This window comes from Macrosteles quadrilineatus, unplaced genomic scaffold, assembly GCF_028750875.1.
Source record: "Macrosteles quadrilineatus isolate MER2022 unplaced genomic scaffold, UCM_ALF_1.0 Scaffold_7__1_contigs__length_78375512, whole genome shotgun sequence".
Taxonomy (NCBI): domain Eukaryota; kingdom Metazoa; phylum Arthropoda; class Insecta; order Hemiptera; family Cicadellidae; genus Macrosteles; species Macrosteles quadrilineatus.
The window spans coordinates 16,289,685-16,307,170 of NW_026542600.1; the positions used below are offsets into that span (position 1 = coordinate 16,289,685).

The following is a 17,486-nucleotide window of genomic DNA, read 5'->3' on the forward strand; positions in this document are numbered from 1 at the left end:
GATTAGAGAACCTTTTTGGGGATTAAAATTTCGGGCTCTTCTTATGTGCTCCGAAAAAAAGCATTTTACCCTTTTTATTTTATTTTGTCACGCTAAAATGTGTGACGTACTTCCACATGAGTCATTTCAAACGTTGCCACGGATAACTCGGTCGACGCTGGGTTGAATATTCCAGGGGTCTATGGGAAGGAAAAGGATAAACTCAGATATATGGCTAACTGTCCTGGGACTTCCAGTATGCCAGTATCATCTTAGTCAATTGGATGTAGGGTTTACTGAGATTACTTTAGCACTCCCATAAAGAAACAAATTAACACATACTAATTTACAACAAACATAGTTGTTCTGTAAATTCAAGTAGGGCAGAATTTAGATCAGTCCTGGGACAGTGGAACTTAAATTCAGATAATAAGTTACAATGAACTATTGACCTTTGCTACCTTTACCAGATTGGTTAGTTCGTCTTAAAAACTCAGATAAATACCACTAACTTGATTTAAAGAGATATATTTTGGTTTGTAAAGACTGAACCTATATTTCCATAAAGAGATGAGTTCAATTTAATTCAATATGATTTCCAAATTGACAAACACTATCTGACTATAGTTAATGTAAGTTACAAATAATTATACAAATATGCTTCATACGAAATTAGTTAACCTCGAACTAAGCACAAAATAAAAACCAAATGCTTTTACGGGTTTCCTGTTTCCACTATGATTTTTTTATCAAGAAGTTGTTTTAAAACACTTTGCATGACTGATGTGGTCAGCAAATTCATATTTGAAAAGGTCCAGTGTTTCCCTTCCACATGTGTCCATATGTGTGTGAATGTTTAATGTGTTGTAACTTTAAACCTCTGTTATGGTGGTTCTAAATTTAGTAAATGTTTTGAAATATAAATTAATAGCAAGTCAGATGTTACTATTACTGGATTTCTATTACAATGCATTATAGTTAATATTATTTCAAAATATTTAAAATTTATATTCAAGTATAGTTAGTTAATATTATTTAAAATTGTATTTAGAAGAAGGGTTACACAACATTTTATTCGTGTTTTTGTATGGATATTATTTACCTGAAAGTACCAAAAATACGTCTAAACACTTGTAACGTATCCAAAACAAACGCTTGAACACGTATACTATGTGATACTATAATACTATAATACTATTATAAATGGTTATACTGTTGTATCACATACTAAATAATAACTAAATACATATAAAAGATGGTAAGTGGTGATCGATTTCGATTAGACACTTCAATCATCATCAGACCCAATAGGCGACATTATTTAGACCTACATACCACTTTTTTAATTAATAGGTTAATAAATTATTCCATCAGTTTTTGTTTTTGTTTTTGTTTTAGAAAGTTATAAATCAGAAAAGGAACAAAAAGAACACCGTAATTTCAGTTTAATTAGTAAATAGTTGTCAAATAATAATTTGTTGTATACAATAATTGATAAACATTCCATATAAATATTTTAAATTATTATTTGCGTGGTCTGTAGTGTTTTGGACATTGTTTTGCTCATTTACTTTTATTATACAACTTTTTAAATATTAGTTGACGACATTATTTTATTAGTTTATTGTTTCACACAGTCATAACCAGGATAGAAACCAAAATAATAGGGCAAACTGAGTCCATCAGAATCATTAATCATTAAAAGATAATTTTTTGACAAATTAAACAACAAAACCTCTCACATATTTTAATTTATTTTTTATCTGGACTGTTAAACATTAGTCCACTCCTTGGTTTAGACATAAATTTTAAAAAATATTGGCTTTGGACATGAATCCATTAGTTGGTCTGTAACAACATGAAATACATCCAAATTCTCATACCAGTGTATAAACTCATTTCATTCTATTGAAATGAGTTTTGGAAAATTTACCTTTTAAAGTTGTCATAATTTAAAATAGCTATCGGGGAATAACTTGTGCGCATGTATGAGTTAATGTAAAATAACCTTTAAATATATGAACTAATTAACTAACACTGTCTTTTCTTATCTTCCCAACTATTAATCTAAATGCATTCCTCATACTGCATCCTACTTTAATGTAATTTAGGGCAAGACGAAATAATTGAGCGCAAGTAGTCAGTCTTCTCAATTTTGAAAGATGATTAATCTTCAGTCAAACATGCATAGATTTTTATTGAATAACACTACTTCACACTCTACTTATTTTACTTTACACTGCCATGATATAATGATTCGAGTTCAAGACCAAAATCAATAACCCGTTAATAAAAATGTTCATCCCTCAAATTTATGCTGGAATCCTCCATTAAGAATGGTTGAAATAAAAAAAGATTGTTAATTATAATTTGATAGAAAGGTAGACATGTCTATTGGAAAGTATGATAATTTGAGGAACATTCTTTTTGAATTCAAACAATGCTCGGTAAATTATTATTTGTTTTGGCTGATTGTATTATTATTTGTCTGAAACCAATTTGTCAATATCCAAATTGTTGTGCTCTATCAATAGTTTTATCATGTAATATAAATGAAACAAAGACCTGGTTAAATATTTTAAATTGCTATTCATTACAAAAAGCATAATTAATTATCGTTCAATTAACATAGGTAATTGTTAATTAAACTAATCGCTAATTGTAATGAGTCCATGCAATTTGGAGTGGTGCAATATTTTATTTGATTAATGTATTTAATTGGGAATACGTTTTAGAAGATTTGTTTGGAAAAAGATTTACTTTTAAGTTAGCTCTGTCCTTTGAACCTCCATAAAATGTCAGAAACATTAAATGCCATACGATTGATAAAACCTAAGTAAATGTCGAAGCATAAACATATCATAATAAGTTATTAAATTTATCAACAATCATTTCTACTTTCAAAGTCAAGATCATACCATTGTGGTACAGGCAAAGAATTGTGATGTTTTAAACTTCAAGACAAAATATAAATTTATTACAGATAATATTTTGAAGTTTATTTATGTAAATGTAAGTGGATTTTTTGTTAGTAAAACATATTTTAAGCGTGGTGTGCAATGATATACACTAACAGGATTGTAGAAGCCATATAGATCTGCTAACTTCCCCTCCTACCCTAACCTGTGGGAGGGGGTGGACTCTTGTGTTATACATTGGCCATGGTGCTATTTTAATCATGTTTCCCAATACAAAGTTAAAATTTCAAACCATAAATATTTTGTTTCATTTAAAATATCGTACAGCTTTTAGGGGATCAGGTTTTCCTATACAGAAAAAGGTGTTCTCTAAGCCTAAGAATCCTACCCTTCCTAGTTTCCTAGGTAAGTGGACCAAATCTCAAGGCAAGGTACCAACTACAAGCTATATAACATCATATCACAGAAATGTCAATGTTCTCAACGCCGTTGGTGAATGGTCAGATTTGGATGTAGCCCCTTTAAAAATACTATAGCAACCGATTTATATTATATTTAAAATAAATACTATTTGACAGACGTTTACATTTTTCTGATGGACAATTTTACATGTACAAAAAGTATAAATTGTGTGAAAACCCCTGTAAAATATCTGAGTATTCGTTTAAAACATACATTTTACTTTAATTTAGCTAAGCAATCCAAAATGCATTTAATATTCTTGTAAATATCTAAATATGTAAACATATAAGGAAATATGAGATAATTCAATGGTTTTGGTTACACTGGATTAAAAAGTATCGTGGAGAAAACGTTTGATCTCAACATTAAGTCAGAGCATCATTAACATTACATTATGCCCAAGGCGGCTGGTAAAAAGGTTAAAAGGTTGTAAAGACTGAGAAAAGTTTCAAACATATTTTTGAGATTTTGACTTGTTCCGTCTATTTTAACATCCAATTGTCTCTAAATGCACTCATTTTTTTACCAATTGAATTGTAAAATAGAATATCTACTCAATTAATTATTGAAACAGTGTCAGTGTACATTACTTTTTTAACATAAGACTGCATTTTGTATTGAAAGATCAAGCAGTATTGAGTATACAATGACGATAATCGTTAACTGTGTTATTTAAATCAATATCAATATAATCCATATAATCAGTATAACCAATATAAATCAATAACTTAGGATTATTTTGTTGTAGTTTGGTAGACGAACCATACTTATCATTAGGTACTGATGGCAGATTTTTTTCATAATTTAGACGCACCCCCTACATGAAACCGGGAAAAGGATATGCATAAGAACATCAATGCCCAAAATGTTTACCAGAGCTAAAGACCTAAATCAGGCACTGATGCCAAATAATTTATCTTGTATATGTCAAGAGTTACCGCTCCAAAAAATTACAAAACAGGTATAATCATTTGGGAAACAGTTTTAGAAATGTAAATGTCGAAGTGAAATTCACGCTCAACCAAGAGAAATGTTGAGACTTTGTAGTTCTGCTGCAAAACGATCCAGGGTTAATTACTGATCCAGTAGATTTAATTATAAGTTCCTCACTAGTTTGGGTTTCATTTACATACAATGAAATTTAGATTCCTCTCCAACGCTAACAGTTTTCAAATGTTACAACATTTTTGTCTGTGTATTCCGATTTACATTTTTGCTACCTTGATTGTGTTTTGGTTTCATGTTGTGTGGAATATATTTTTAAGTTTGCTTAAAAAGATGATAAATTCAATAAATATGAATTGCGTAAAGGTTACTTAAATGAAATAGAAACCAACCAAATCGTAGGGTGTTTACTACAGGCTGTAAAACTATCTAGATTACAATATTTTTATTAATTTCTGAACGTATATAGTGGGAATTGATTAATTTCTCATTGTATGCCTATAGCGGTAATGTGCCCTTAAGGTTCAGAAATTGTTGAGTAAAACAAAAATTTTGTTAGTAGGCCTACGTTAAAAGTTTTAAATTTACACGTTTCGGGCTTTAATATTGAAATACAGACATACAGTAACGTCCATAAGAAGTGATGTGCAGGTCAAATCAATTCATGATTATAATTGCAATAAATAATTTCCAAAATAAATTATTTGTTTGGGTCCACTATAAATTGTATCACACAGTAATTAATTGTTAAAATAAGGTTTGAAAACACAACAATTTTGGGAAATCACAAAATGATTTCTATTATAAAAACTATAACAAATGAGCAAAAGGTACCTTTTACTCCACAACAGTTACTATAACGGATTCAGCAAAAATGCAGAACGTGTTAAAAGCATCATAAATAGTAAAACTAAAAACTGCATGTAACAAATACTTTTTATTCATACAAAGTTGATATTCTGCCCTTTAAGGAATCAGCATAAGAGGTGCCTGTACGTATGCTCAGACATATAATTATTACATTATTTCGTTTAGAGTTTGATGATTAAATCTCATTATTACTGAATTCAAATTGAAATACATTTTTTGTATCTTTTGATATTCGTTTATTTTAACTCTACTACAGGTATTTCGTGCGTCAACTTGATTGCTTTAAATAAAAATACATTTCAACCAATTTATTTTGACTTTTAAGGGTGTTTACATTCAAAAAATGTGTATCACATTTTATCTCGTAATATCTAGAGTCACTTTGTCCGTTTATGGCTTTACAAAAGTATTGTTTTTAACAAATTTAAAGCATATTGTATTTAACAAATTAAAAAAACACAAATGCGTCAAAACCAAACTGCATACAGTCCAGCAGAAACATTGGTTTGTGGTCTCATTTGAAATTAAATGCTGTGATTCGGAACTGTGGCCTGTTTAAGGGAAGTTTGGCTATAAAAGTAGTTTGCGTGTGTAGTTAGAAGGGTAATGGTTGCAGGGGACGTATCCAAGGAGGAGGGGACATCAACACGGCTCTAGGTCTCCTTCCAGACAAACTCAAGACTGAACTTGCCCTTCACGTTAATCTAAGTGTTCTAAAAAAGGTAATTTACTAATTTACACATTGAAATATCTCATTATTTTGTTTAATCTGTTTAACCAACTGTGAAATATGTTTCAAAGCTATGTAGCCTAAATAAACCAGTTTGAAGTACATACTACCGCAAAAACTGAAATGTTAGTCAATTTTTTGGTTGGGTTGAGTATCAATATTATATTTTTTACATGAAGCTAATAGATATATTAATTACATAACTCTTAGAATATTAGAATATTAATTGAATATTCTTTAAGGAAATACAAATTTGTATTGCACTAAGATTATTTGGACAATTTTATGAGCAATTTAGATCGAAAGCACATCTATCAGCAAGAATGGATGTTTAAAACTTAAAACATTGAAATAAAAAAGTACACGTTTTTGCCTGCAAATAAAAAAATACCATGCCAACAATAATGAAATCCATCTGATTTTATTATTATAAAATCCTAGGCTGTGTAGGTACCAAGAAAATATTGCTTGATTTATTTTTAACAATACATCAAATGTTTAAAGGTTTATTGTAGACATTTTTAATCTCAATGGTAAAATACAATATTTACACATTTCTGTTTGAAATGTCCGCAATAAACCTTTAAAAACATTACCTAACTCTCTATAACCAGCAATGAACTTCAAACAAAGAATACATAAAATATTACAAATCTACCTAATAAAATCCAGATATAATATTAGAGTTTATCTTAAAATTAACATTGTGAAATTATTGTTTGGGTTAAAACTAACAGAAATTTTAATGACCAGTCAATTTGGTTGTGAAATGTGCATGGTTAAAAATTCACAAAAAGAAATGTGTAGTAAAAAAATGCATCGTAAAAACAAATGTACAGGAAATATTGCGTTGTACAAATTCAAGAGTAAATAAATAATTCCAGGTAACTATCTTCCATGAGTGCCAACCTGAGTTCCTCCACGATCTTGTTTTAAAAATGAAAGCGTACATTTTCACCCCGGGAGATCTGATCTGCAGGAAAGGCGAAGTAGCACGAGAAATGTTCATTATTGCAGATGGCATCCTGGAAGTAAAAAGGTATCACTTTACACTCTTGTTCATGTTAATTTTTACTTTACTTTGTGAGTTTATTTGACAAACATCAACAAATGTAAATCAATGGTTTACAGAGTTTCCTACAAACAGAACAAGTTTAAATGTGTAATTTTATATAACCAACCCATTTATACACAGAATATTTTGTCTCTTTACATAGTTTCTAAAATGGGGTTTAAAATAAACTGAGAAAGTTTCAGTACCGTAATATTTTTAGAAACAAAGTGTGAGGGAGCGGTGTGTTTGTTTTCTAAAACATCTTTACTGTCACATTATGATTAAATGAGGTATTTTCATCAGAGAAATAAAACATTGATCATAAAAACTTTTCAAATTAGAATACAAAATAACTCAACCTGCAATCCAGCAACACACTGATAACTACACTTACATCAATAACAAGAAACTCAACAAGAAATTCTATGGTAACCGCACAAGATCCTCTCCAAATTGATAGTTTTGATTCCCCATAATTACTGAAGGCATTACTATAGGCACCGACTTGTGAATTTAAACAACCCATAACAGAAATCCCACAGAGTTCTGAGGATTGGGTTGGCCAATTTAAGAAAATGATTTCCATAGCCAATCCAAAACCCATGAAGTTTGTAGTTTAGTATATTTTTGTTCAACAATAATATCATTACTGGAACTTCAGTTTCATTAAAACGAAAATGAAAGGTTAGGTTGTGCTTTAATGGCTCAAGCAACACCCTTCAATAAGAAAGCTGTAAAACAATAAGTGTCAATACTGCAAAGTAGTAAATAAATCAGACAATAATTCCTTAAACTATTTTTTTTACTCGTAGAAAGTATATGGGTAAAACTTTTACAATGCCACCATTTTTATAGAAATATTAAGGTGCGAATACCTTCACAGAATATTGTTCAACGTATTTTATATAATATCGTGTACAATTTTAAAATGTTCGGTGCATAGATGGGCAAGTAATATCAAACATTTGAATTTAGGAATTAGTTTTAAACTGAAAAAGTAATAGTTCTAAATTGACCAAAACGAATTTATTTGACCTACAGGATAAAATTGTATGAAATATTCTCTACTAGGTTAAGACTAATGGATTGTAATGAACGTAATTTGGAATTAGTGGGACTTTTTACCAATAAATGATGATCTCCAAACTTTGCTTTCAGTGAAACAGGGCGGGTGCTTACAACCATGAAAGCAGGCGACTTTTTTGGTGAAATAGGAATCCTCAATCTTGATGGGCTGAACAGGTATTTCAACTTTAGTCTGTTTTTATCAAATAAGTTCCGTTACTCTTACATACTACTGCTGAGGGAGGTAATTACTTATATAGTATTATTTATGTAACTGAGGTGATTAAAGGAAGTCACAGAAGTCGGAGGTTATTTTGATTTTTATTTCAATTTAACGTATTTTTAAGTAAAGATTTATTACAATTATATAATGTTAAATACCTAAACCTATTGTTAATAGAACTTTAGGTCTTTTTAAGTCAATTATTATTATGAGTAGGTTTAAAAATTATTTCCAAACACATCTAGATAAATATTTGCATCATCACACTTCACAAAATTTGACAGTATATTGAACTGTGTAACGAGAAATAAAAAACATGGTAAAGACCCTAATAAGGTCTTGATCATGTAATAATAGCTCTTATGTGTTATAGAACTTGTTGCAAACAAACTAAGTTTTTTTCCCGTTAACTATGATAAGATAAACATTATTATTCACCTACTAGGCTAAGAAAAGTGCCAGAAGTTCATAAGAAGTTTTGGTTATTAGATGATGTTTGAGGTGGTTTTGAAAAACTGGTTTTACCTAGAAACATTGTAGAAACCTGAATATTTAGTTTAAACAGTACTACTTTTCTGAGATTCAGTATTTCAAATGTTTTCAGGCGGACGGCTGATGTGAGATCTGTAGGATACTCAGAGCTCTTCAGCCTGTCAAGGGAAGATGTCCTAGCAGCCATGAAGGATTACCCAGAAGCTCAAGATATCCTTCAAACTCTTGGACGTAAAAGACTCATGGAAGCTCGCAGCGTCAACCGGGTCAGCAAAAATCTTGGTAAGACCTCAAAACGTCCCAATGTTGTTTGGTAGTAATTTTGCCAGAGTTTTACCATATTTAGAAAATTAACTAAAACTTTATGTAAAAGGTCAGCCGGGTCCAGAAAAGTTGATTGACATTGTGGTCACTAACCGCAGCAGCCATAGAAAACTACGATACCAAGTGCCTCCAAACTCAGAAGAAAGTGGCTTAAGTAACGGTAACTAATCCAGATTTCAGCATCGACTTCAGACTATCGCACTTGGTCTTTCAGCATGACAACTTCCAAGCAAACCTAAAATAATCTTCAGCACTTGATGCATTTAAGAATTTATCTGTAACACCAACTAAGGTCTAGTCTACACAATTGATTTTTGCTGTAAAGCTCTATAAAAGATAAATAAATTAAGAACCAAGTTGAATTTACAGTCCTATCTCATGTAAGTGTTTTTGCATAACAGAGAGAACGCCCATTTACACTTCAAAATCCCTAACTTTGTAAACACTTTCTGATTTTATGCAGTTTAATACAACAAAAATGGATTGTGTAGGCCCAGCCTTACTTGTCAAACTCAAATGAACAAATGCACTTACACTATCGCATGTCACTCTATTGTCTCTTTAGGTGGATAAGAATGTTTTGAAAATGGAAAAACAAAAAATGACTAAAATAAATATCTTTTTAACTATTTATAAATTCAGCACTGCTATGATAATCCATCATCAGCATCAGCATTAGTTTCTCCTTTTTTAATTCAACTCAACGTTTCTCCTTCAAAATTTATTGAAGATTTTGAAACGCTAAAGGTTTTCAATTATATGATAACAGTTCTTGCTTTTTTTCTCTGCTATTCAAAATTTATGGAAATGATTCAACTTGCAACTCGGTCCTGCCACAGGCCATTTAGTTTGTTTTTGTTGTTGGGATTTAATTATGTATTTAAGTAACTATCTTATGTCATTATTTGATGCTGGTAAAGAATTGATTTATTTTAGTTGAAACATATAAAAATGTCATGTACTTTATGTAGGAAAGATTGATAAAAATAAAACGCTTTCATTTCAAACAAATGATAAAATATTTACTCACGGAATGATAAATGTTTCCTATTCAACACACTCATACAAATTCCAAAACCCCATTTATTTGTTTAATAGGTTTTAGGGATGAATATTAAAACCTAATAACTAAAGTTACATTTACAAAACCATGGAAACAGATGCTGACATTAAATTAAAATATTTCCCTTCGTTATATCTTAAATTGCTCATAACTTTATTTTTTATCATACACTAAAGAGATTGCAATTTCCTCGAAGTAGGAAAAACAAAAAAAGTGTTTGAAATCAAATTGATTATCAACTCATTAAGTATTTAACACAGAGAGTTTCTAAAAGCTATGAAATTGCAATAATCTATACAATGATGTCTCTAAGTGTATTAGAATTAATAATGTTTATTATAAAACTTAATCAATTATAGTACAAGACAAACAACTTAGTATTATCTTTTTCAGGTTCAGAGGGAAGCAGGTGTATGTCTTCACCTGGATCTTCTGAAATCTTTGACAACAAAACTGGTAAAAAGATTGTGGACAAGATTAGATCTGATGTAAAAGGCTTGAAAAATGTTCTACGTAAAAGCAGAAGAGGACCCAGGTAAAAGTCTATTAACATATGAGTTGTCAGACATAAATTAAGTTTACATATCAAAGAAAAGTGGATCTAATGTAGATTTGTAATGTTTTTTTGTGTTATTTAAACACATTCCTTATCTTATGTAGGTAGCCTACTGTTTATCTGTTTAATTGTTAATTTTCAGTTTGCTAAAGGGAAGATAAGTTATAAAATGTAATTATTTGAGTAAAATAAAATATCCATTTAGAAAATAAAACTTTTAAAAAGACCATTAAAACTACACTTTGCTATCTCACTTTTTTCAATTTTGTCTAAATATATACGCTTCTGACCAAACTGTAATGATTGAACACTCTTTTAAATTTCTAACTGTTATAAAATCAACAGTAGATCTGCAGTTATAGATTTATTACTTTACTACAATAATTTAATTCTTACCAGTACTTTTTTTCTGGAATCCATTTTGATTTTACATTTCATGATAAAAAGAGGTCAATATAAATGTATGAGGAAGCATTCAATTTGAGCATTATGGCAGACAGAAAGGTTTCGGTGATTATTTGCATTACAAGCAGAGACCTGTATTCATGTTGTCTGTCAGCAAAGCAGTATAATGTGTGATGGAGCTCTTAAATGTTTATCTCTGCACCAAACATTCTTTTGTGAGCTTCAATCTCAGAATTTGAGCTGTTGGATTACCTATACGACAGTAAAAATCGTTTTATATGCCACACCTAGGATTAAGAAATTATTTGTAGATTATTTAAGTAATGTAACTTACTTATATCTACAATTTGAGATATAAACACCATGAACTGTAGTTTAAGATTAACTTGACGTAAGATTTTAAGTATATTTATTATTTTGAAAATCTTCCTCAGAGTGTTTCACTAAAAAAAAAAAAAAAAAAAAACTACATTTAATAGAAGAGGAGGTGTATGAATTCTTGATCACAATCTATGACATTTGATGTGGAACATAAATGAATGAAATTTGCTTTCAACTTTGAAATAAACCCATTACATTGTTTCAGGTCAAGGGAAGAGTGTATGGAGCTTCAGCCTTTGACAATTTCTCAGGACAGAGAGAGACATAGCAGTAGGGAAGGGAAGGGGATACTTTGCCGCATGCCTCGAGTGATGAGTGACGACACCTCACAAGAAGACGAGCCGTATCCTGCTCAACAGGACACCAAGATAGGAGCAGGACTACCACTGCTGCAGAGGCTTAAGTTGCTGAAGGAGAAGCAAGACAAAGAGACAAAACTAGACAAAGAAGTAAAGCAGGAGAGAGAAACTACTGAAAAAAGTAAGCTAACAGCTCCAGAGTATACGGGCAAGAAAGAAGAAGAACGTGAAGTGATCGGAGCAGGTCTACCTCTGCTGCAAAGACTGCTTCTTCTGAAACAAAAGGAAGACCGCGATCAAGAGACTAGTACGATTCAAACAACAGCCAACGAGACGGCACAAGTACTGGCATCTACGGTCAGAACACAGCAGCTAAGATCTCCATCCTTCAAGTCTCAAAAGAGCAAAGAAAAAAGTAAAGATGAAGAACCACCACTAAAACCCATAATACTCAATCGAGTGACAGCAACGAAGAAACCTAAGGAATGTGTGGGCAGTGGAAAGAATGGGGGGGTTTCGTGGAAAGATGATTGTGAGGTAATACAAAGTGACCCAAAGGAAAGCCAACGCACCGAGATCAGTCACAGTGTAAGTGCTGTAAGTGAAGAGAAAGTGGTTAAAGTAGAACCAAAAAAAGAACCTGTTAAGCCTAAAGCTCCATTAAAATTCCAAACAATATTGAAGCAGGCAGGAATGGGTGTTAAAGCAGAAAAAAATGACTCTGCTGCCTTGATTATAAAACCGATAACTACCCAAACTGAATCAATTAAGTTACCTGAAACTGCACAACTATCTGACATTAGTGTACCCCAAGAACAAGCACCAGATAGTTCAGCTGCGTCTATTGCTTCCGGTGTAGGACCGAGTAAAACCAAATCTAGGTCTATTGACTCTTCGAGTGGGTCTACTTCACACCGTGACCAAAAAGACAGTGATAAAATCAAAACCAGTTGTTTAAGATTAAAGTCATCAGAGGGGAGTTCTGATAGTGCCAAAAGTGAAAAATTAAATAATGATTTATTAATAGAAAGAAAAGATTCAAATAAAAGTAATAAAATTGCTCAAGACATAATGAATGCTCAAAGTAATAGTATTAGTAAGGACAATAATACCAATAGTAATTCCCAACCATCTAGCAATAAGGATAGTATTTTAATCGATATAGAAACTTCAAGTGACGATCAAAAGTTAGGATTATGCAAAGGAATGAGTATTAGAAGAAAACCATTATCATTAAGACTTAAAAATCAAAATAAATTGTATAAGTCTATAGAAGATCTTTCACCAGAATATTCTGGATTACCATTTGTAAAACAACTAAAAATCCTAAACGAAAGACAAAAACTTGCCGATCTAGAGCAAAAAGCGTTTTTACGTAGTTCAAGTTTGGATTCAGGGCATGATCCTGAAAGTAGGGAGTTCAATGAAATGTATGATTCAAAACATTTAACAAGAAGTCACTCTGAAGCAATAGCGATTGAAGTAGTACTCAGAAATCAGTATATGAGAGCGCAAAGATTAGCTGGTCAGGACTCCGAGAACTCAAAGGCATTTTCAAAACAGCCCCTCAGCCCAGATGGTCAGCTGACTTCACCCGAAAGCAACGAGACAGTTGAAAGACGCCATCTAAAAAGTATATTGAAGAAACTTTCTTCTTCTTCTTTAACAGGTACAAATGGCAATATCAGTTCTGAAAATCCACCGGTTTTGTCAAACACTCCAGCAGAGATGAGGAAGCTGATGAGGGCACAAACATTTGAGGGATACGCAGCAAGACACAGCAAATTGACAAAAAGTGTCACATTCAACAGGGATACTCTACAATCCCCACCTTCAGGACTCGCCTCCCCAACCACTCCAGAACCTAAACTTACTTCTCAGTTCCCCAGGATTTCTTCTAGTTTAGAAAGTGTTGCCAGTGAGAAGATAGTTACAAGAACATCAGTGTCTCTTGAGAATCAAGCTAGTGGTCAAGAGCCCAAGGCCAGTGAGACATTAGAGCCTCCGGTCAGTGTGGAAGATCCTCCGGTTGTGACCGTCCAATCATCCATGAGTGTAACCACAGACACATTGTCAACAATGGTGTCGCAAATGTGTAGCCTTAAGACTACACACTCCACTAAACCTTTCTTGCAACCGGACCTTAGAGATTTCAAGTCTATCGATTGTTCAAAAAAATCTCAAACCAACTGGATCGAAAGGCCTCAAGCCAAGCAAAAAAACTTCTTTCGCCCTGGATCAATACTGCTACCCACTCATGCTAGCCAAGAAGAAGAGTTTTTTGGCGGGATTCTAGGTGGGATAAAAACTATCATTCAAAATCATCTGGTGAGTTATTAATTACATGAATAATTTTTTTTGTTAAATTATTATTACTGAACAGGTAGACACATGTCATGCACCGTTTGCAGAAGTTGGTCGAAATATGTGAAGAGTTAAGCAAAATAGGTAATGTGTTTCAACATATGAAATTTGCTGGAGATTAAATATAAGAGTGTAAGCGGGTAGCATGTTGAGGAGAGAATAATAAATTATACATATACTTACAAATTGAACATGGAGAAATTAGGGTCTACTTTACATAAGTAAGAAGAAGATAATATTAGGAAAGAAATTAGGGTCTACAAAAAGCAAATAAAGAGTACATCACAGAAAGCGATTCAGATTTGTATATTTTTATTTATTTTTTTTATTTGAAAAAGAAAATCACAAAATCTTAAAATATATCAAATATCAGTATTGGCTAGATTGCATATTATACAGCAGTGGTTATTGCATTGGCATCTCTTTTTTTAACTTTGTCCAATAGACAATTGCAGGGGGGAATCATAACACTTTGTCTAATTGTAAATTTTTTTGTACTGGTACCTTATGTCTAGTAAAAGCTTTTTAAATAAAAAAAAAAAACAATTGTGATAATTTATAATTATGTTTCATTTAATAAAAGGTTAGGGGATTTAAAGAACACTCAATTAAGTATTTAAGTATTTGAACATTCCAACAGTTCACTAAAGTTTTTTTTTTTATATTTATAAGGTTTTTGTTAGTTAAATTATGTTTCAGGAGGAGATACAGAGCAAATTCCAGACAAGATTCCAAGATCTTGAAATGGAAGTTAAGAAACGTGATGATATCATCGCACAACTGCAAGAGCGGATACAAGAACTTGAGGTAAAGGAAAACTAAATTGCCGATTCTGAGATAGCTCTTTCGAAATGTTCAACTTTAATTACGATTGAAAAACATTATTCACTGTTTTTTATCCCATCTCAGTGATCTACTTCAGACCAGATCCTTTACTTAGTAAAACATAATTTGCTAAATTCTTTTTTATGGTAACTCCATCTGGTTTTCATACTTTGATAATTTATTCTTTTTTCAACCTCAGTGAACATCCAAATCCTTGGATGGTGAGAAAACTAAGTCGCCAATCCCAAGCCTCAAATCTTGTTTAAAGCACAACTTAAGTTTATAGTTGTAAAACTTTAATCATTGATTCTTTCTACAACCTCAGTTAACCAATGCCAAGTTCTTGTAAAGCAAAAACATTATTTATTAATTTCTGAAATCAACCCTTTCTTAATGTTAAACTTTGATCTAAGTTTGTCAAACATTAATTATTGAAAATTACATCAATTAGACCTTGAACAGCCATTTTATATGACACATTCTGATATAAAACAACAATTAGTTTGCAAAGAGTAAGTTTGTGCACCACGGCCAAACTTCATACCTGTGGTAAATCAAAAGAATAAAATTGATTGTTTATCTGTCAATATTTTTTTGTTTAGTGTAAGAAATCTATTAAAAAAGCTCTTGGGAAGCCAAATTAAATATTGTATTTATATTATTTGATTTTAAACCAATGTTATTAAATTTAAGAAAAAGAAAAGTTAAAGAAAAGTTACCTAATGATTATCATGTTTGCAAATACTTAACCTTGCAAATAACTAATGCAGAACAAACTGTTTTTGTTGCTTGCAAACAAGCAGAAATTTATAAAACTTAAGAATACAATTTGAGTTGGTTGAGAATGGATTTCTAAAAGGTATTTGTTTGTTGTGTGAGTTTATTCATGTCTTTTATTTTTGAGTATGTCCCTTTCCTAAACTTTATTTAATATTTACTTGAGCCTTGAGCCTCTAAGTACTGGTAGATTCAAAAGATTTTAAAAATGTCATAAACCTCTCAAAACATGCATTGTATTTTTACTGTGTTAGCTTGGTGGAAGAAAAAATACAAAGTAACATTGCTACCATACACCACATGTAAATTTCTTTAACATTTTTTTAAATATATTTATTACCCATTTTCTATTACTAATTTCATGCCGTTTATTACCTTTGGTTATACGTTAGTTTAATATTGAATAGTACAAGAATTTGGATTTTATTTTGTGTTTAACTGATTGGTTTGAATTTTGCAGAACACAGAAAGAGAAAATAGTTCGGACATGGATGAACCTGTTGATGCTCCTTTTATGGTTAGTTACTTTTATGTCATGACTAGTACATTTGTTCTTCCTGTAACCCTAGAATATTAATATACTGGATTTATATTCATAAGTATAGAACACTGCACCCAATAAATGAATTCAAGGAAGGCATTCACAAAACTTGAACTCAGCATCAAATATTTTTCAAAAACTTTTTCAAAACTCATATCACAGTATAGGGTTATGATGAAATGTGATCAAATGGCTTCAAACAAATGTGATTAGAAATAGTAGTATTGCAAGTTCTGATTTACAGGTACCTAATCCTTAAAGTTTTTGTTCTTGCCTACATTTAATGGCCGGTTTATAAAACAACTCATTTAGACTTCCTTGACAAAATGAGGTAACGTAATTTTCTACTATTTTAGAGGGGTTTTCAAATATATTTCTGAATGCTTTACAGAGAGGTGATTCTGTCGACACGGTCCTGTCATCTCCAAAAAGAAGTCCTTGGCACTGGCGCACAGACAAACATTCTTGGGAGGATCATTCAGAAGAGGAAAATCAAGAACTACAAGATCTTCCGAGATCGATAACACCACAACCAGTTTGGAATTCCACAAGCATTGACATGGAATCTGACTCTGGGTCGAGCAGTACGAACGAGATGGAAGATGTGTTTGTCGGAGAACATAACGATTGGGAGGTGCAGATGCTTGCGAAGGAGATGGAGAGAAGAGAAAGTCTTCAGAAGTCCCAGGAGGGTGTGTACGAGTTGTCTGCAAAGGACTTGCAGAGTAATGTCCGGAGGAGGAGGGCCATCAGCTTTGACTCTGTGAGCAAAGAGAGGAGAGGCTCGACGAGAAGAACAGGCAGCAGTGAACAGATGGAAGGAGGAGACAGAAGGAGAAGAGGTAGACTACACTCTGCACAGTCGTTGGACGAAAGAGGAGCCACCGGACTGTCAGCGTTGTACCGCAGGAGTCTGTCCATCAGTAATCTGCAGAGCACACTCTCCAACAGTTTCTTCAGAGGCCTCGGAACCTTTGTCCGTGGAAACACCCCTCACTCCTACGACTCCCCGACGGATGTTGTCCCCACCATCTCTAGAAGCTGCCCAGCCCCCACCCCTCCCCCACGCCCTCCTGATATCTGAGTTGTAAAGGAGAGTTTCAATGGCTTTGTGTTTTCCATCTACCTTTAATCGGGCCTAAGACTACTTTGTGTGTTTTTCATTCTTGTGCTGTGAAATAACTACTACATTTTTTAACTGGTATTTTTTGTA

At 32.2% G+C, this 17,486-nt stretch overlaps 1 protein-coding gene across 1 annotated transcript in view; it reads left to right on the forward strand.

Annotated features, from left to right (window-relative positions):
* LOC128998823 (uncharacterized) overlaps positions 1-17,480 on the forward strand; it is a 116,111-nt gene extending 98,631 nt beyond the window's left edge. The window contains exons 13-21 of the mRNA XM_054425179.1: positions 5,791-5,896; positions 6,789-6,943; positions 8,117-8,200; positions 8,851-9,020; positions 10,519-10,660; positions 11,673-14,094; positions 14,830-14,937; positions 16,193-16,249; positions 16,665-17,480. Of these exons, the coding sequence (XP_054281154.1) occupies positions 5,791-5,896; positions 6,789-6,943; positions 8,117-8,200; positions 8,851-9,020; positions 10,519-10,660; positions 11,673-14,094; positions 14,830-14,937; positions 16,193-16,249; positions 16,665-17,357 (3,937 nt within the window). The 3' untranslated portion in view covers positions 17,358-17,480. The remainder of the gene's footprint in view (positions 1-5,790; positions 5,897-6,788; positions 6,944-8,116; positions 8,201-8,850; positions 9,021-10,518; positions 10,661-11,672; positions 14,095-14,829; positions 14,938-16,192; positions 16,250-16,664) is intronic.
* Positions 17,481-17,486: the final 6 nt, after the last annotated feature.